General features: G+C 46.4%; 1 protein-coding gene across 1 annotated transcript in view; it reads left to right on the top strand.

Moving 5' to 3' along the window:
* Positions 1–19,446, top strand: part of SLC47A1 (solute carrier family 47 member 1) — a 48,342-nt gene extending 28,896 nt beyond the window's left edge. The window contains exons 13-17 of the mRNA XM_010361153.2: positions 5,401–5,470; positions 5,713–5,845; positions 10,777–10,871; positions 12,401–12,479; positions 17,759–19,446. Coding sequence (XP_010359455.1) covers positions 5,401–5,470; positions 5,713–5,845; positions 10,777–10,871; positions 12,401–12,479; positions 17,759–17,985 — 604 coding nt within the window. The 3' untranslated portion in view covers positions 17,986–19,446. The remainder of the gene's footprint in view (positions 1–5,400; positions 5,471–5,712; positions 5,846–10,776; positions 10,872–12,400; positions 12,480–17,758) is intronic.
* The last annotated feature ends 533 nt before the right edge of the window (positions 19,447–19,979 follow it).

Below are 19,979 nucleotides of genomic sequence, written 5' to 3'. Positions count from 1 at the left end.
AAAAATTAGCTGTGCATGGTGGCACGCGCCTGTAATCCCAGCTACTCGGGAGGCTGAGGCAGGAGAATCACTGGAACCCAGGAGGCGGAGGTTGCAGTGAGCCGAGATCATGCCACTGCACTCCAGCCTAGGTGACAAGAGTGAGACTCCATCTCAAAAATTTAAAAAAGAAATGGTTAAGTTGGATAGATGCTATCATAGAGGGGCCGCCTGTGGTTGTTGCAGCAGGGATGTCTGAATCATTTGCAAGATCAGAGGCTCCACTGATGTTACTTGGGAAGAACATATTAGATGTAGGAACTGATTTATAATCTACAATGCCAACTTAATGGCCATTGGTGATGATTTGATGCTTCTGCTGGTCATGTATTTTAAAAGTGGAAGGCCCTTTTTAGTACGATGCATTACATTTTCAGTTAATTATTTTGTTTCCAATGGTAAGAATCCTCTTGGTTTCTTAGTATCAGCCAAACTGCCCGGTTTGTAGTAGTTGCATAATATGTTTGTCAAACTGAATTGAAGTTAAAATCTCACCAGTGAGCTGTCTCAAAAGTCACATACTCAGATTGATTACTGAAGAATTCTTGGATAAGTCCCCTCTGCTCTGCAGAATTTGTTTCCTTTATCGGTGATGCTAGTGTGTACATTCAGACTATATAGAAACTTTATGGTGATACTTCTTATTTGGGACACCGTTGTCAGCAGTTACAAGATGCAAATGGACTTTGCCTTCCTGGATTCAGAAAGCTGGTGGAGTGGACAGAACTAATTTCATGGTTTATTCTTCACACATTTGACTTTTGACTTCAGATCGTTGGTTTTCATTTTTCAGCTTCAGCTATTTTGTTACGGGGAAATAAGATGTTTAGGCCAGACACGGTGGCTCACTCCTGTAATCCCAACACTTTGGGAGGCTGAGGCAGATGGATTGCCTGAGTTCAGGAGTTCAAGACCAGCTGGTCAACATGGGGAAACCCTGTCTCTACTAAAAATACAAAAAAAAAAAAAATTAGCCAGGTGTGGTGAGGCACATCTGCAATCCCAGCTACTCAGGAGGCGGAGGCAGGAGAATCACTTGAACCTAGGAGACGGAGGGTGCAGTGAGCTGAGATTGCACCACTGCACTCCAGCCTGGGCAACAGAGTGAGACTCTGTCTCAAACAAACAAACAAATAGAAAGATGTTTATAGCTCCCTCACTCAGAATGAATGGGGAAGGTGATGGTAAGTAGTTGACTTTTTTCACAAAGGGAATCAGGATGACCTTTATGAGGACCAGGATAGATGGATGGTTTCAGAAGGAATATGGTAGACACTGGACTCTGAATCTGTCCACTTGGGAAACCATAGAGCGCAGTAAAAGAATGAAAAACAAGAGGCCCACAAACTATAGAACTGACAAGACAAGGAAACATCAGAAACTCAACAATCAAATTACTTGTAAGGTGACCAGGATCCGACCCAACCTGGTACAATCGGTGAAAGAGCTCAACCTCTACCTAACTTAATCACAGGGGGCTGGAAACGACACCTCTAACAAAGAAAGGAGGACGTTACTACTGACCACAATCGTTTTTTAAAATCCTAAGAGACTACTTTGCACGACTTTTTCCAAGGAAATCTAAAAACCCGGAATAAACAGATAATTATCTAGGGAAATAATTGATCAGGATGTACCCTAGAAAAGACAGAAGGTCTAAATAAACTGATTTCCTGGTAAGAAATAAGAGAAAGCTATTTTAAAATGTCAAAAAGCACAATGCCAGAAGGTTCCAAAGGATGATTTTATAAAATCTTCAAAACATAGGGAATTGCAAACACAGATCAAACAGAAAATTTCCCAGAGCACAGGAAAAGGAAAACTTCGCATTCTGTTTATGATGCAAATATAACATTGGTGCCAAAATCTGCCAAAGTTTGCACATAAAAAAGAAAATCACAGATCATTCTTATGTATTAATACCAATCTAAAAATCCAAAATAAAAATATTGTTAGACAGAATTTAGCAGCACATTGAAAAGAATATATTTTGGTGAAATATAAAAGTGAATATAGGGCCGGGCGCGGTGGCTCAAGCCTGTAATCCCAACACTTTGGGAGGCCGAGACGGGCGGATCACGAGGTCAGGAGATCGAGACCATCCTGGCTAACACGGTGAAACCCCGTCTCTACTAAAAATACAAAAAACTAGCCGGGCGAGGTGGCGGGCGCCTGTAGTCCCAGCTACTCGGGAGGCTGAGGCAGGAGAATGGTGTGAACCCGGGAGGCGGAGCTTGTAGTGAGCTGAGATCTGGCCACTGCACTCCAGTCTGGGTGACAGAGCGAGACTCCGTCTCAAAAAAAAAAAAAAAAAAAAAAAAGTGAATATAGGCCAGGTGCAGTGGCTCATGCCTGTAATCCCAACACTTTGGGAGACTGAGGCAAAAGGATCACTTGAGCCCAGGAGTTCGAGACCAGCCTGGACAACATGGTGAAACGCCATCTCTACAACAAATACAATGTAGCTGGGCATGGTGGTGTGCACCTGTAGTCCTAGCTACTCAAGAGGCTGAGGTGGGAGGATCACTTGAGCCTGAGAGGTTGAGGCTGCAGTGAGCCATGCTTGTACTGCTCCACTCCAGCCTGGGTGACAGTGAGACCCTGTCTCAAAAAAAAAGTGAATATAATATCTCAGGTGGAAAAAGCAAGGTGCAGAACATCATATAGAGAATGCTGCATGTGAAATGATAGAATATAGAAAGGAAAATTAAGAATATACATTTGTATTTGCTTATATTTTCATAGACACTAGAAAAACATGGAACGTGCTAAGAACTGTTACTTGGGCCGTGCGCGGTGGCTCAAGCCTGTAGTCCCAGCACTTTGGGAGGCCGAGACGGGCGCATCACAAGGTCAGGAGATCGAGACCATCCTGGCTAACACGGTGAAACCCCGTCTCTACTAAAAAATACAAAAATCTAGCTGGGCGAGGTGGCAGGCGCCTGTAGTCCCAGCTACTCGGGAGGCTGAGGCAGGAGAATGGCATAAACCCAGGAGGTGGAGCTTGCAGTGAGCTGAGATCCCGCCACTGCACTCCAGTCTGGGCGACAGAGCCAGACTCCGTCTCAAAAAAAAAAAAAAAAAAGAATTGTTACCTGGAGGAGGCAGGGCTGGTACTGGTACTGGGGCAAACTGGAAGGGCATTGCAGTAAGACTTTGCTTACTATCTTGTTCATATTGTACCATTTTTTGACCACGTGCATGTTACCTATTCAGAAAATAAAATTTGAATAAAATAATTATATTTCTGTCCTTTTTGGTGAGGAAGAAGTGAGCCTCTTGTTCAGTGCTGGATTTCTTTTTTTATTTTTGAGACGGAGTTTCGCTCTTGTTGCCCAGGCTGGAGTGCAATGGTGCGATCTTGGCTCACCGCAGTCTCTGCCTCCTGGTTTCAAGCGATTCTCCTGCCTCAGCCTCCCGAGTAGCTGGGATTACAGGCATGCACACCCGCTAATTTTGTATTTTTAGTAGAGACGGGATTTCTCCATGTTGGTCAGGCTGGTCTCGAACTCCTGACCTCGGGTGATCTGCTCACCTTGACCTCCTGAAGTGCTGGGATTACAGGCGTGAGCCACCGTGCCCAGCCCAGTGCTGGATTTCTCATTTAGTAATTAAACAAGTATTTACTGGCAGACAGTCTTCTAGGTTCTAGATTGGAGTGACCAAACTCACTCCAAGGGTGTTGTGGATTTCTTGCTTCCGCAGGTCAGGGCAGCATTTTTCTCATCTCCCTTCATGTGTAGGGGTTAGAATCCAAGTCTCTAGCTTTAGGGGTGGCATTTCTAGGAACCAAGGATAATTCTACAGAATATATCTATGGCCTTTACCAACCTTTGTTCCGTAGAGGGAACTTAATTTTTACTCTGTAGCGCTTCACTCAGGTTTACTAAGAGACACAGTCAGACTTGGCCTGTGGCATCATCTTAAAAGAGGGATGATCATAGCATCCAAACTTGCTGGGATGATAGATGCGTGCTACTGTGCCCAACCAAACTTTTTTTCAGCTGGTGGGGAACCGGGGAGGGGTGTCATCAAATCACTTGATTTGTCTATACTGACCACATGGACTATGCAGTAGCCCCTCTTTATCCTCGGTTTTGCTCTCCAAGGTTTAGTCACCTGCAGTCAATTTTGGTCTGAAAATCTTTTTTTTTTTTTTGTTTTTGAGACGGAGTCTCACTCTGTCGCCCAGGCTGGAGTGCAGTGGCGTGATCTCGGCTCACTGCAAGCTCCGCCTCCCAGGTTCATGCCATTCTCCTGCCTCAGCCTCCCAAGTAGCTGGGACTACAGGTGCCCACCACCACAGCTGGCTAATTTTTATATTTTTGGTACAGACGGGGTTTCACTGTGTTAGTCAGGGTGGTCTCGATCTCCTGACCTTGTGATCCACCCGCCTCGGCCTCCCAAAGTGCTGGGATTACAGGCGTGAGCCACCATGACTGGCCCCTGAAAATCTTAAGTGGAAAATTCCAGAAATAAACAATTCATAAGTTTTCAATTGCATGCTGTTATGCGTATTAGGAGGAAATCTCACATCCCACCTGGAACATGAAATCATCCCTTTGTCCAACGTCTCCACACTGTGTGTGCTTTCCACCTGCTAGTTATTTCAGATGGACGGTTTCGGTATCACAGTGCTAGCAACAGCCCCAAAGCACAAAAGTAGTGATGCCGGCATATGGTTATGGCCTACTTTATTATTACTGTTGTTACTCTCTTTCTGTGCCCAATTTACAAATCAACATTATCATAGGTGTGTGTGTATAAGGAAAACAATGTATTTAGGGTTCAGTCCTCTCTGTGATTTCAGGCATCCACTGGGGGTCTTGGAACATATCTCCTGAAGACAAGGATGTGGTGCTGCATATTCTTTTCTAAAAGTCATGAGATAAAACATGCAGTTAGTTTCTTCTATGGGCCCAGCAACAGGAGAACTGTCCCTGACTAGGCTGCTGGCCTCAATGCATGTGCATGTTTGTAATATGCAGAAAGCTATATCCTTTTTTTTTTTTTTTGAGACAGTCTCACTCTGTCATCCAGGCTGAAGTGCAGTGGTGCAATCTCAGCTCACTGCAACCTCCGCCTCCTGGGTTCAAGTGATTCTCCTGCCTCAGCCTCCTGAGTAGCTGGGATTACAGGTACCTGCCACCAGGCCTGGCTAATTTTATATTTTTAGTAGATACGGGGTTTCGCCATGTTGGCCAGGCTGGTCTCAAACTCCTGACCTCAGGTGATCCTCCCGCCTCAGTCTCCCAAAGTGCTGAGATTACAGGCATGAGCCACTGCGCCCAGCCAGAAAGCTATATACTTCTTTCTCCACTTTGTCCTCCTAATCACCACGTGCTTTCTTTTTCCTAACAGAGACATCATTAATCTGGTGGCTCAGGTGGTTCCAATTTATGCTGTTTCCCACCTCTTTGAAGCTCTTGCTGTAAGTATTATGTAGTAGTTCCCTAATCCCTGTTGTGATCTATGGATTTCTTCTGATGGTGGTAAATTTCAGCTGAGAGGACAGGTCAGCGTAGGTAGGAAGATTGAATATTGTTATCACATTTTGTTTAGAAGGATACTGTCACCTTATGGGTTTTAGTGTCAGAGTCCCACAGAAATGAAGTGCTCACGAGATGGGAGTGTTTGAGGAGCGCCGACTGATGGAATGCTCTCTGCCTGCAGTGCACGAGCGGTGGCGTTCTGAGGGGGAGTGGAAATCAGAAGGTTGGAGCCATTGTGAATACCGTTGGGTACTACATGGTTGGCCTCCCCATCGGGATCACGCTGATGTTCGCAACCAAACTTGGAGTGATGGGTAAGCTCTAACCTCTGCAGGCAGGGCTTAGCTGCTCACCAGTCCAGGAAATGTCTGTCGGAGCACACAGGCCTTTGACTGAGGCTCACGGCTGAAACTCAGGAACTCACCGACGTCCATTCTGTGTCTTGTTAGAGAGCGTAGAGGGCGTTCAGGAGGTGGCCTCCAGCTCTAGCCAGGACCCCAAGGCTACATTGTCCTGCCCCTCGCACCCCTGCGGGCAATCTTCCATGCTGACACACTTGAGCACAGATGCCCTTTCTACTCACCTCCTATCCTGAATCATCCAGCCCTCACTTCTCTAAAGGAGGCGACAGTAGGAACCGCTGAAGAAGCATTCGGAAGCTTTCCTTTTGCATGTTCCATGCTGTTCTTTAGAGACAGCATGTGATCACCTGTGGGTGACTCTGCAGGGCTGAGGCCATCGTAGGCGGTCTGTCCTGCGTGCATGGGGTGCCGCAGGGTCAGCACTCACGGTGGCACTGTGCATCCTAGAGCAGCACCCTGTACGTTCACCAAGCAGCGTGGCTGGATCCTTGGAGGGCAACAGGTGGCCATTGCCCTTCTCATCACACTCATTGCGCTCCGCAGCCTCCACCTCCCTCCTTGCACAGCCTTAGCTCTGTGCCTGTGGGTCTCCTCACAAGGCCATGCACATGGTCGGTGTGAACAGCACAGAAGGAAGAGGGTGGACTTCAGCACCTTCCCACATTTGGAAGAAAAAACTTAATCCACAGCATCTGAAATTACCAGAGCTAATCTTTTTAAAAAGTACAGAAATAAATGACTGCCCAGCTTTGATTTCTAAAATAATAATTTGGAATACATTGGCAGTTAATAAATGATGATATGAAAACCTGGACATTTATCTTTGGGATGAGTAGTGACCGACTTAAAGCGAGGCTTGTTTTGATCCATCTGTACTTGGCAGGCTCAGAGGTGGTGAGAAGTCAACTGATAGCTACAGGGAACTTCCAGTTCAGTATGTTCCTTTATGTGGCACATTTTTCTCAAGTTCAATAATATTTTAATTAAAAATACAGGAGTTGTTCAAAGAATAGAATTGCCAATGCAAAGTTCACTGGGCTTGCATGATAGTGCAGAACATTATTTAGCAGAGTTTCTTGTATGATTCATGTTTTGGATTTGCCATTGCCTAGCTAATACAAATATTATAGGAATCTTAATTTATTTTTATTTTTAAAGTAATATATTTTATGTAACACAATATATCTAAAATATTATTGCAACATGCAATCAGTATAAAGTATTAAGGAAATACTTTAAATTCTCTTTTTTATATCTTTTAAGTTTTAAATTGATAAATTATAATTGTTTGCATTTATGGGGTACAGTGTGGTATTCTGATATATGTATAGAATGTGGAACAATTAGATCAAGCTAATTAACATACTTATCACCACTTTTTTTATGGCGAGACATTTGAAATTTACCTAGTTAATTTGAAATGTGCAGTACATTGACTAGTCACCTTGGTGTGCAATTGATCTCAAAACTTATTCTTCCTGTCTATCAGAAACTTTGTACCTTAACAACTCCCCATTCCCACACCCTCCCCTCCTTGCCACCAGTCCCTGGTAACCATCATTCTACTCTCTTTTTTTTTTTTTTTTTTTTGAGACGGAGTCTCGCTCTGTCGCCCGGGCTGGAGTGCAGTGGCTGGATCTCAGCTCACTGCAAGCTCCGCCTCCCGGGTTTACGCCATTCTCCTGCCTCAGCCTCCTGAGTAGCTGGGACTACAGGCGCCCGCCACCTCGCCCGGCTAGTTTTTTGTATTTTTTAGTAGAGACGGGGTTTCACAGTGTTAGCCAGGATGGTCTTGATCTCCTGACCTCGTGATCCGCCCGTCTCGGCCTCCCAAAGTGCTGGGATTACAGGCTTGAGCCACCGCGCCCGGCCCATCATTCTACTCTCTACTTCTATGAGTTCAACTTTTTCAGAAGAGGAATCTACTTTATTCCCTTGTTTCATTTTTTACAGATGGGGTCTTGCTATGTTGCCCAGGCTGGTCTCAAACTCCTTGACTCAAGTGATCCTCCCACTTTTGCCTCCCAAGTATCTGGGATTACAGGCATGAGGAACCTGCTTTGAAATATAAATCCATCTATATCCCAAGTGCTGTCCTTGGCTCACCTATTCATTTAACAAAATATATCTAGGCCAAGCACAGTGGCTCATGCCTGTAATTCCAGCACTTTGGGAGGCTGAGGTGGGTGGTTTACTTGAGGTTAGGAGTTCGAGACCAACCTGGGCAACATGGCGAAACCCCATCTCTACTAAAAGTACAAAAATTAGCCAGGTGTGGTGGTGTGCATCTGTAGTCCCAGCTACTTGGGAGGCTGAGGCACAAGAATTGCTTGAACCTGGGAAGCGGAGGCTGCAGTGAGCCAAGATGGCACCACTGCACTCCAGCCTGGGCAACAGAGTGAGATTTTATCTAAAAAAAAAAAAAAAAAAAAAAAAAAAAGCATAACTAACTGTGCAAAGTAGAAGAGGAAGTTGAGAATCACTGAAAAGATAATGGCCGGGCGCGGTGGCTCAAGCCTGTAATCCCAGCACTTTGGGAGGCCGAGACGGGCGGATCACGAGGTCAGGAGATCGAGACCATCCTGGCTAACACGGTGAAACCCCGTCTCTACTAAAAAATACAAAAAACTAGCCGGGCGACGAGGCGGGCGCCTGTAGTCCCAGCTACTTGGGAGGCTAAGACAGGAGAATGGCGTGAACCCGGGAGGCGGAGCTTGCAGTGAGCTGAGATCCGGCCACTGCACTCCAGCCCGGGCGACAGAGCGAGACTCCGTCTCAAAAAAAAAAAAAAAAAAAAAAAAAAAAAAAAAAAAAAGAAAAGATAATGGTAGGGGCCCTGGGGATGTGAGGGCTCTGTGAGAAGACTGTAGTCAATCCCTCCACCCACCTATTAGAAGAAAGTGTGGTATGAATTGGTTTTGAGTATCGTATCTCCTCTGGTATGGTATGCAGAATACCTACACAAGGTGTCTAGGAGAGCATCAGAATTCTGCAGGTTCTCAGAAGCAACCCCAGGAATCATAGTGACCCTCAGAATCCCTGGGAGACGTTGTAAATATGTAAATTCCTGGACCTTGCCCATGAGATTCTAATAACCATCCTACTTTGGGCTCCTAGGTTGGGTCAAATAGAAATCTTTTAAATGATGTATGCTAAAGTTATTGGAAATCTAATTCATAACTTTCAGATTATAGCTGGAGGTTGCTGGTTATTTCCTGTTTAAGATGGTTCAGGAGAGCTTGTAGTTTCTATGTACTGAGAACACTGGATTTGAAAGTGGAAGTCAGTAGCTTCCTTTTACTAATTTTGTATAGGACTAGCAGGTGGCACCACCTATACTAAGAGCAGGCGAGGCTGGGCACAGTGACTCATACCTATAATCCTAGTGCTTTGGGAGGCCAAGGCGGGAGGATCACTTGACTCCAGGAGTTGGAGGCTGCAGTGAGCTGTGGTCATGCCACTGCTCTCCAGCCTGGGCAGCAGAGCAAGACCCTGCCTCTAAAAAGCAAACAAACAAACAAACAAAAGGGCAGGCTGATCATACCTGAAAATGTGATTGGTACCAAGAAAACAGAGCTATAGACCCTGTACCAAATCCATAAACCAGGAACCCAGACTAGCCACCTTAACGCTTACATAGATCTGGACAGCTGTGGAAATCAACCAGGACCAACCAAGCAAGACCAGCAAAGGCTGTGTATTTTCAGCAAGGGTGTTGGCCGCCACCACTTGCATTTGGGCAGAGACTCAAAGGCAGGCAAAGGAGTGGGAAAGCGTCACAGTGGATAAAAGGGGAGGCTGCAGGTGTGCCCTGAGTGAAGGTTGTTGATCTGGGGGATGCTGGAGGTAGCTGACTAGAAATGGGCCTCATGTGATTGGTTAGGGGGGATGTATTTTATTTTCTCTGGTTAGTTCTAAGTTGGAAGTGCAGACCAAAATTAGGGAAGCTGTCAGTTGCTAATCAAGTCCTGGCCATCTGGGGCCAATCGTTACAGAAGTTACTGGTTAGCTTCCTGGATTGTCACCAGAGGCGGCAATCTTGCTTCCTGCGAGCCTGATTTAGGGAAGGCTGGCTTCCTGGGTTTATTGTAGATAGGGGGTGGGTTCTTGGGCAGGATGGTGCACGTTGTGAGGCATAGGTCTGTTTTTATTACGGTCAGGCCCTTGTCTTTTGGTTATTGTTGAAGCTTTTTGTTCTTCCATTGGTTCACTATTGACCAAAAAACCCTCCTCACCTGTGGTCTCCCTCTGTGCCCTATGTGGTGCCTTGAGATCCACAGGGCTTTTCCCGCCATCCGTTCCCACCTGGCCTGCCTTTGGTGTTCTCCAGTCATCTCTGGGTGCCCAGCCCTGCTCTGGAAGCTTCTAGCAAAGTCTGTGTCAGAAGCAAGTTAAGGTCCAAGGTCTGGCAGGAACTCTGAGGGAGAGAACAGAGAACATTAGTAATTTATACGGCTAGTGATTTCTGCTTTTTTTTTTTTTTATATATATATGTTAGTCCCCCTTTTTGAGGAAACTAGGGCAGAAGTAGTTGGTCCTGGGAAATTTTAATTTCCTTGTAACTGGCATTTTTCTTAATATTCAAGCATCATAATCAGTAAGGCCAAAAATATCCTCTGAATATTTGTTCTGAAATCCTGAACCAAAGGAGATGGCCCTTTTGGGGGTGGCCTCAGGGAGTACTGGTCTTTCCAGCACCTTCTGGAACCTTCTGGAAGCCCGAGGAGGAGCAGGGTAGAGTTCTCTGGCCCACTGTGGGCTCTACCTCAGCCATGAAAGCAGATATTAAGTATGGCTGATAGAAATGAGATAGACAAAACATATTCCCCAGGGGCAGCTGGTTTTCTATGGAATTAACTTCTATTAAATATTTCTATTTCTAGGTCTGTGGTCAGGGATCATCATCTGTACAGTCTTTCAAGCTGTGTGTTTTCTAGGCTTTATTATTCAGCTAAATTGGAAAAAAGCGTGTCAGCAGGTAACTATGTTCATTCTGTCCTGGTAAAGGTTCCTCTCCTAGAAAAACAGGATCTGATCTGGCTCTCTCCCTTTTTTCTTTTTTTTTTTTTTTTTTTTTTTTTTTTGAGACGGAGTCTTACTCTGTCGCCGGGGCTGGAGTGCAGTGGCCGGATCTCAGCTCACTGCAAGCTCCGCCTCCCGGGTTCACGCCATTCTCCTGCCTCAGCCTCCCGGGTAGCTGGGACTATAGGCGCCCGCCACCTCGCCCGGCTAGTTTTTTCTATTTTTTAGTAGAGACGGGGTTTCACCGTGTTAGCCAGGATGGTCTCGATCTCCTGACCTCGTGATCCGCCCGTCTCGGCCTCCCAAAGTGCTGGGATTACAGGCTTGAGCCACCGCGCCCGGCTCTCCCTTTTTTCTTTTGGAAAGTTCTTTTCTCATTTTCTTTCTTCTTATCTCACAAATACTATTTTTCTTGTTGTTTTAACTAGACAGTTCAGATGTGAAGGGCCAGATGACCCTGGCTTTATCCATTCCCAGAAAAACAGGGGGCTCCTTTCTTCCTTGTCTCCCATGCCAGGCTGCCACCCTTGTGCAGGAAAATCCAATTTCAGGACAAGAATTAGAACTGGAGAGAAAGGTGGGATGCATCAAAGTCATCCTGATGTCGTTTTTATGATTACCAAATGTTTTGTTAAGATGCTTGTGTGCATCCTTCCCTTCAACTTTCTAGGGTCAGTGTGAGGTCTAGAAATAGGTGGTAGAAAAATGAGATGAGTCGAGGTACGGTGGCTTTATGCCTGTAGTCCCAGCTATTCAGGAGGCTGAGATGGGAGGATCACTTGAGCCCAAGAGTTCAAGGCTGCGGTGAGCTGTGATTGTACCACTGCACCCCAGCCTGGGTGATGGAGCGAGACCCTGTCTCTACAAATAAAAATTTTTAAAAAAGAAAAAAGATAAAAAGAAGGGAGAGTTCCAAATGATCTTGGTCCTTCTCTTGTCCCTGTCTCCCTCACCCTGTACTGTTCCCATGCCACCTTCCCTCTCATGGACCCCATTTCAACCTTTTCTGCTTCCTTTTTCTTAAGAGACAGGCTCTCACTCTGTCACCCAGGCTGGACTGTAGTGGCAGGATCACAGCTCGCTGGAGTCTTAACCTCCTGGGCTCAAGTGATCCTCCTGTCTCAGCCTCCTGAGTAGTTGGGAATACAGACATACACCACCATGCCTGGCTGGGGTTTTTTTGTTTTTTGTTTTTAATTTTTTAGTTGAGATGGGGTCTTGCTGTGTTGCGCAGGCTGGCCTTGAATTCCTGGGCTCAAGCAATCCTCCCTCCTCAGCCCCCCAAAGTGCTGGGATAACTGGTGTGAGCACTGAGCCTGGTCCCATTTCAATCTTTATGAAAGATGACCTGTGAATAAGAGGAGCTTCTGCTCTACATGCCAATTAAGGAAAATGGCTTGGCTTTTCCTAAACTAGATGGTCGAGTAAAATACCTTATTAACACCATCGTGAAGCCTGAAGGACTGACTGAGTTTAATTTTCCAGGCTCAGATACACGCCAATTTGAAAGCAGACGTGGCTCGGAGTGGGAATTCCGCTCTCCCTCAGGACCCATTTCACCCAGGTATGATATGACTCCCTCAGCCCTTGGACAGGGTTGTCTAGGTGGGACTGGAGGGGCTGTTCGTGAGACACAGCTAGATTTGCTGCTATGAGCTCTCATTTAAACAGGGCAATAGTGTTTCAGAAACACATGATAAAGTAACAAGCAATTCAAGGTAAACTGACTTCAAGTTTATTTACTTTAATTCCACACATTAGTAGACTGCTATAGATGACTGAAAGCTCCCCAGTGCCTCCCCTAGTTTCTGCAAGCACTTTCCAGGCATTTCCAACACTTGGAGATACTGTGCTTCTACCATAGCTTGGAAACTGACATTTGTTTGTTTTAATGGGGTCCCTGCTGTTCATCGTGCAGACACTTGTGGACTTTAAACAAGTTGTTTGCTTGGACCTTTGCTTGTGATGCACATCACGCAAATGTGGTTATGGTTTTCTTCAGTCGGTTGAGTAATCCCCCCCAACCCAATTCCTGGCCCGTTAGGCAGTTAGCCACCCACTCACAGTAATCCTTGCTCCTTTATCATTTAATAACCCTTTGATTTCATAGACTGTCTGATATGCAGTCAATGGTCAATTGTGTTGTTTCTGCCAATTTTCATTCATGTTGTCTAGGCTCCTGTGCTGTGTGTCTGGTTATCTTTGATTTTAATTTATTTTTAAATTAATTTTATAAAATAAAAAATTTAGGCTGGGCACAGTGGCTCACGCCTGTAATCCCAGCGCTTTGGGAGGCCGAGGCGGGCGGATCACAAGGTCAAGAGATCGAGACCATCCTGGCTAACATGGTGAAACCCCATCTCTACTAAAAATACAAAAAATTAGCCGGGTGAGGTGGCGGGCACCTGTAATTCCAGCTACTCGGGAGGCTGAGGCAGGAGAATGGCGTGAACCCGGGAGGCAGAGCTTGCAGTGAGCGGAGACTGCACCACTGTACTCCAGCCTGGGTGACAGAGCGAGACCCGTCTCAAAAAAATAAATAAATAAAATTTTAAAATTTTAAAAAGTTTTTTTAAATAGAGAGAGGGTCTCACCCTTTTGCCCAGGCTGGTGTGCAATGGTACGATGGTAGCTCACTGCAGCCTCTACATCTTGGGCTCAAGCGATCCTCCTGCCTTGGCCTCCCAAGGCAGTGGGATTACAGGCATGAGCCACCGCACCTGACTGATTATCTTTGATTATGTTCCAGACTTTATATTTGAAAATTGTTCATAGAAGTAACTTGAGCCTGAAAGAATGTTGTCTATTTATCTTCAGAGAGGATTTTCTTTTTTCTTTTTTTTTTTTTTGAGATGGAGTCTTGCTCTGTCGCCCAGGCTGGAGTGCAGTGGCCGGATCTCAGCTCACTGCAAGCTCCGCCTCCCGGGTTCTCGCCATTCTCCTGCCTCAGCCTCCGGAGGAGCTGGGACTACAGGCGCCCGCCACCTCGCCCGGCTAGTTTTTTGTATTTTTTTTTTAGTAGAGACGGGGTTTCACAGTGTTAGCCAGGATGGTCTCGATCTCCTGACCTCGTGATCTGCCCGTCTCGGCCTCCCAAAGTGCTGAGATTACAGGCTTGAGCCACCACACCCGGCCAGGATTTTCTTTTGCTTCTTTTGGACACTGAGGGTGACCAGCAGTCTAGGGCAATCTTGGAAATGGAGCTTTCTGGAGCATCCGGCCGACGTGAAGGTGTGCTGCAGCCAGTGTGAGGCTTGGTTTACTTCTTCTGGTTCATGCTTTTTTTTTTTTTTTTTTTTGAGACGGAGTCTTGCTCTGTCGCCCAGGCTAGAGTGCAGTGGCGTGATCTCTGCTCACTGCAAGCTCCGCCTCCCGGATTCAAGCGATTCTCCTGCCTCAGCTTCCTGAGTAGCTGCGATTATAGGCACGTGCCACCACACCTGGCTAATTTTTGTATTTTTAGTGGATATGGGGTGTCACCATGTTGGTCAGGCTGGTCTCGAACTCCTGACCACAAGTGATCCGCCCTCCTCGGCCCCCCAAAGTGCTGAGATTACAGGTGTGAGCCATCGCACCCAGAGTGGTTCATCCTTAAGTCTTGGATGCAGCCCTTTGGGGTTCTAACCTCAAATACAGAGAGGTTTGCCAGAGCCTGATTCTTGGTAGGTACCCAAGTCCCCAAAGCCCCGATCAGCGCCTCCGTCACGTGATCTGGATGTAGCTCTCTCTGACCTGCATCCTCTGATCTTTCTGATCTGAATGAACTCTGATCCGAGGCAGCCCTAGCGGCTGGGCGGCCCCGCTGAGTTTCCTTTATCCCCTGGATCCTGCCCTGGTGACTCTTCATTACATTGTTTGCATTCTGATGCCTTCAAGATTATATTTAATTTGTTTTATTCAGATTCTATAATGATCTTCAGGGAAGGGTTGGTCGATGTTTTCCACCATCTTACCAGTTTCCCTGATCTGTGAAATCTGCCTGACAATAGCACTTATCTCTGTTTGTTGTTGTTTTTGTGACCAGTCTGTTGCCAGGCTGGAGTTCAGTGGCTTCTCACTGCAACCTCTACCTCCCAGGTTTAAGTGATTCTCCTGCCTCAGCCTCCTGAGTAGCTGGGATTATAGGCGTGTGCCACCACGCCCGGCTAATGTTTGTATTTTTAGCAGAAACCGGGTTTCACCATGTTGGCCAGACTTTTCTTGAACTCCTGACCTCAAGTGATCCACCTGGCTCAGCCTCCCAAAGTGCTGGGATTAGAGGTATGAGTGCTGGGATTACAGGCATGAGGCATGAGTGCTGGGATTACAGGGATTCCAGGCGTGAGGCATGAGTGCTGGGATTACAGGCGTGAGCCACTGTGCCCAGCCTAACAATGGCACTTACTTCATACTACCCCTGTTGGGGTTGAGAAGCACCCAGGACTGCCTGACCAGGGAATGCATTTTGTTAAGAGTGAGCTGATATGACTCTGTTCAAAATGATTTTCTTTTTTTCTCTCTCCTTCCTTCCTTCCTATTTTCCTTCCTATCTTCCTTCCTTCCTTTCCTTCCCTTCCTCCCTCCCTCCCTCCCTCCCTCCCTCTCTCTTTCTCTTTCTGTCACCCAGGCTGGAGTGCAGTGGTGCGATCATGGTTCACTGCAGCCTTGACCTCCTGAGCTCAAGCGATCTGCCTGTCTCAGCCTCCCAAAGTGCTGGGATTAGAGGCGTGAGCCACTGCACCTGGCCCAAAATGATTTTCTTTCAGAACTCTGAGGATATTGCTACATTCCTAACATTCATCCACTTATGCTCATTAGGAAGTGGGATGGCCAAGCTTATTCTTGTGCCATTATGTAATCTGCCTTCATTTTAGGAAATTTTCTTATTATTATTCCTTTTTTTTTTTTTTTTTTTTGAGATAGGGTCTTTTTCTGTCACCCAGGCTGGAGTGCAGTGGTGCAGTGGTGCAGTTATAGCTCACTGCAGTCTCAAACTCCTGGGCTCAAGCAGTCCTCCCATTTTAGCCTTCTGAGTAGCTGGGATTACAGGTGCGTGCCACTATGCTCAGCTAACCCTTTAATATTTTTGTAGAGACCAGGTCTTGCTTTGCAGCCCAGGTTGGTCTTGAACTTCTGGATTCAAGCAATCCTCCTGCTTTAGCCTCTCCAAGTAATGGGATTACAGGTGTGAACCACCATGCCTGGCCTATTACTCTGACTGTTCTGAAGTGTCTTGACACTAAGTCTAGATGTGAGTCATTATCTGCTTGAAACTGTTGGGGTGAAGGAGAAGCTTTTCCCTTGCCCTCCGATGGTTCACTGAAAAATCAACTTATAATAAGGCCGATCAGTAAGAGAAAAGACATACAAATGTATTTAACCATGCACAAGGGAAGAATCACAGTGATTACCCAACCTCGAAGTGAGGACCAACACGCATATAACCAACTTTCAGAGGGGAGAGAGGAGATGGGGCATTTGGTGCTTCTGTTGAGGGATAGTAAATGATTACTAGGGAAGATGAATGGATATTTCGCAGAATGAATGGACTGGGGGCAGGGTGGAGAGACTGGTTCTCTTTGGAAGTTGAATGAACCTGAGAGACTGGCATCATTTTGTAAAAGGTTTGGCAATCGTTCTTCTTGGTGGGTTTGTCTGGCTTTCACGTAGGAGGGGGAAAAGTCTCTTTCAAGGCCTGTTGATCTCTAAAGAGTTTTTATTTTAAAATACTCATTATAGGAGGGAGCCATACCTTGGGGTGAAATTCCCTGCACTCCTTCAATACTTAGTAGGCCCTTTGATGTGAACGGTCACATCTTTCTCCCATTCTGTGAATAGCCTTGTATTCTTTCTTCCTTTCTTTTTTTTTTTTGGACACTGGGTCTCTCTCGGTCACTCAGGCTGGACTGCAGTATTACAATCATAGCTCACTGCAGCCTCGAACTCCTGGGCTCAAGTGATCCTCCCACCTCTGCCTCCCAAGTAGTTGGGACTATAGGCATGCGCCATCATGCCCAGCGAAGTTTTTGTTTGTAGAGATGAGGTGTCACTATGTTGCCCAGGCTAGTCTTGAACTTCTGGGCTCAAGGGATCCTCCCACCTAGGCCTCCCAAAGTGTTGGAATTACAGGCGTGAGCCATCACACCCAGCCTTGAATTATTTCTTAGGTTGTTTCTCCTTGTGTTTTGTTCTGAAATGCTTATTAAATTGGTGTTGGCTCCTTGAAAATTTCCCCTGTGAATCTTTTTTTTTTTTTTTTTTTTTTTTTGGAGACGGAGTTTTGCTCTTGTTGCCCAGGCTAGAGTGCAATGGCACCATCTTGGCTCACTGCAACCTCCGCCTCCTGGGTTCAAGTGATTCTCCTGCCTCACTGCCTCAGCCTCCCGAGTAGCTGGGATTACAGGCATGTGCCACCATGCCCGGCTAATTTTCTATTTTTAGTAGAGACGGGGTTTCTCCATATTGGTCAGGTTGGTCTCTAACTCCCGACCTCAGGTGATCTGCCTGCCTCAGCCTCCCAAACTGCTGGGATTACAGGCAAGAGCCATCATGCCTGTAACCCTGTGAATTTTAATGGAGAGGGCTTCCCTGTGAAGTTTAATGGAGAGGGCTACCTTATTTCTCTAGCTCCTGGGAGAGTGCTCCCTGGAGCACCCAAGCCAGCCCCGGTAGGATCATCGGTGTTTGTGAAGGAGTGAGTGGAGAGGCACTCTGGGATAGGATTTCTTTTATTTATTCACTGTAGCAATAGCGTCCTGAATTAACTTTCTCTCAGCTATTAGCACATATTCCTTTTATACATAGCCCTTTATACAAATGAAAAAAACATACCTTTTAAGCTGCTAAGGTCCTTTTTCCTCCCAGGGTGCCCTGAAAACCATGAAGGAATTTTAATGAACGATGTTGGAAAGATGGGCGAGACTCAGTTGGATCAGCAGATGCGCCAAGAAGAACCTTTGCCGGAACATCCACAGGACAGTGCTACGTTGTCCAGGACACAGCTGGTGCTGCGGCGAGGGCTTCTGCTCCTGGGGGCCTTCTTAATCTTGCTGGTGGGGATTTTAGTGAGATTCTATGTCAGAATTCAGTGACGTGGCAGCAAAGAAAGTCAGGTCAAGTGATGCTTTTTGAGCTTACACACAATTCACAGGCCCACCAGTGACAATTTACTTTGAGTTAACGTCATTCAGGTGTGCCCATGGATTCTGAGGGTTGGGAATGCAAAGATACATTTATCTAAGAAAAGAAAAAGCAACTAAGGTTAAAAGCTATATTGTGGCCCCAGACACTGTCTGAAAGATGACATGAGTAATATAATTCACTACTCTCTGAACCAAGGACCATTGGCCAATGGCTTTGCTATTTTTTTAGACACAAACCCGTAAACTCAGTGCTTAAGAATTCATACTGCCTGAATTATGTAAAATATATTTTACAATATGTCTTTCCTTGGGCCTTAGATTACTATTCACTGGGCAAATGGTATTTTTTTTTTGTTTTAATTTTTTTTTTAAATAGACGGAAGTCTTGCTCTGTCACGCAGGCTGGAGTACAGTGGTGCGATCATAGCTCACTGCAGCCTCAAACTCCTGGGCTTCAAGCACTCCTGTGTCAACCACCAGAGTAGCTGAGACTTCAGGGGTGTGCCACCATGCCCAGCTGGCATTTGTTAATCTTCATTTGAGGTCTAGATCTAGGCACTGTGGGCACTGAAAAACAGTCGGGAAATCTTTGGAGCTGTGGAAATCCAAACAAGGACTGATAATTCCTGGTAGGGGTGTGTGTGTGACCTACTGCAGCCTCAACCTCCTAGGCTCAAGTGATCCTCACATCTCAGCCTCCTGAGTAGCTGAGACCACAGGCGTGTCCCACCACGCCTAGCTAATTTTTTATTTTTTGTAGAGACGGGGGTCTCCCCTTTGTTTCCCAGGCTGGTCTTGAATTCCTGGGATCAAGTGATCCTTCCACCTTGCCCTCCCAAAGTGTTGGGATTATAGGCGTGAGCCACAACGCCTGGCCAGAGGACAAAATTTTAATAAAGATCTTAGCTTAAGTAGTAATCCTACTTCATTAACCTTCCTGGGGCGGGGTACGCACTGATAACTCAGCAAGCCTCAGTACATCCTAAGTATGCTCAGTGCTGTGAAAGTGGATTACACCAAATTAAGTCATTCTTATCACACCCAATTAAAAGTCAAGAAGCCAGGGATAAAAGCACCCCAGGCACATTAACATTAATCTAGTAATGTAATTCTCTGCACATCCAGCTGGTGAAACTGCCTGCTGTAAGCTGAGGCCAGCTTTATCCATAACTGCTGAGATAACTTGCTGAAGCTCTAGGAATAATTTCACCTGCCCGGTTGCTCACCAGTTGTAGCTTGCCAGCTCCCAGGACCCTTCCCGGTGCCAATAAACTTTCTCAAAGAGCTATACTGACATTTCTTTTGATAAAACCTCTAGCCTTCTCTGTGTTGTTCCGACATACCGAGGACCACCTGGTCTACGTGGATTCCCTGAACTGCAATTCTTTCTTCCCAAATAAAACATTAAATGGAGATTTGCCTGTACATGTTTGACTTAGTGCTAGGATGGATATAATGCTCTAGGCATGGCCTTTTCCTGAAATAACAAAATCAGAAAAGTTACCCGCTTTGAGTAAAAAACACCCAAGTGCTGATTTTGGTTGGGGCCACCTTAAGGTATCTCTACCCTCAGTGCCTTGTTCTTGGGGCCACGAGGCCCAATCTCTAGGAAGGCAGATAAAGGCCTGCACTGTGGCCCTGGGGGGGGGGGGGGGGGGGGGGTTGGGCCTGGGGGCTGGGGGCAGACACTGCAGAGGCCCCTCCCCAGTTCCTCGTCAGGAACTCTCGAGCCCTGTCTCCATTCCCCTCGCACAGGACTCCGTGCCCTTCCCCTTGCCAGGTAGAGCAGGGACCCCTTGGGGATGAGAGGAGTTTCCTTCAGTCAACAGCCACAAATAGCCGCTGGCCCCACCCCTGGCCGCCAGGAGCAGGGAGGCTGGGGTGTCTGCGAGACAGGACCCCTCCTCTCCCAGAAACACCTGAACCCGCAGCAAGCCCAGGCC

This window comes from Rhinopithecus roxellana, chromosome 19 (assembly GCF_007565055.1).
Source record: "Rhinopithecus roxellana isolate Shanxi Qingling chromosome 19, ASM756505v1, whole genome shotgun sequence".
Classification (NCBI taxonomy): domain Eukaryota; kingdom Metazoa; phylum Chordata; class Mammalia; order Primates; family Cercopithecidae; genus Rhinopithecus; species Rhinopithecus roxellana.
This window is presented reverse-complemented; position numbering and strand designations above follow the sequence as displayed.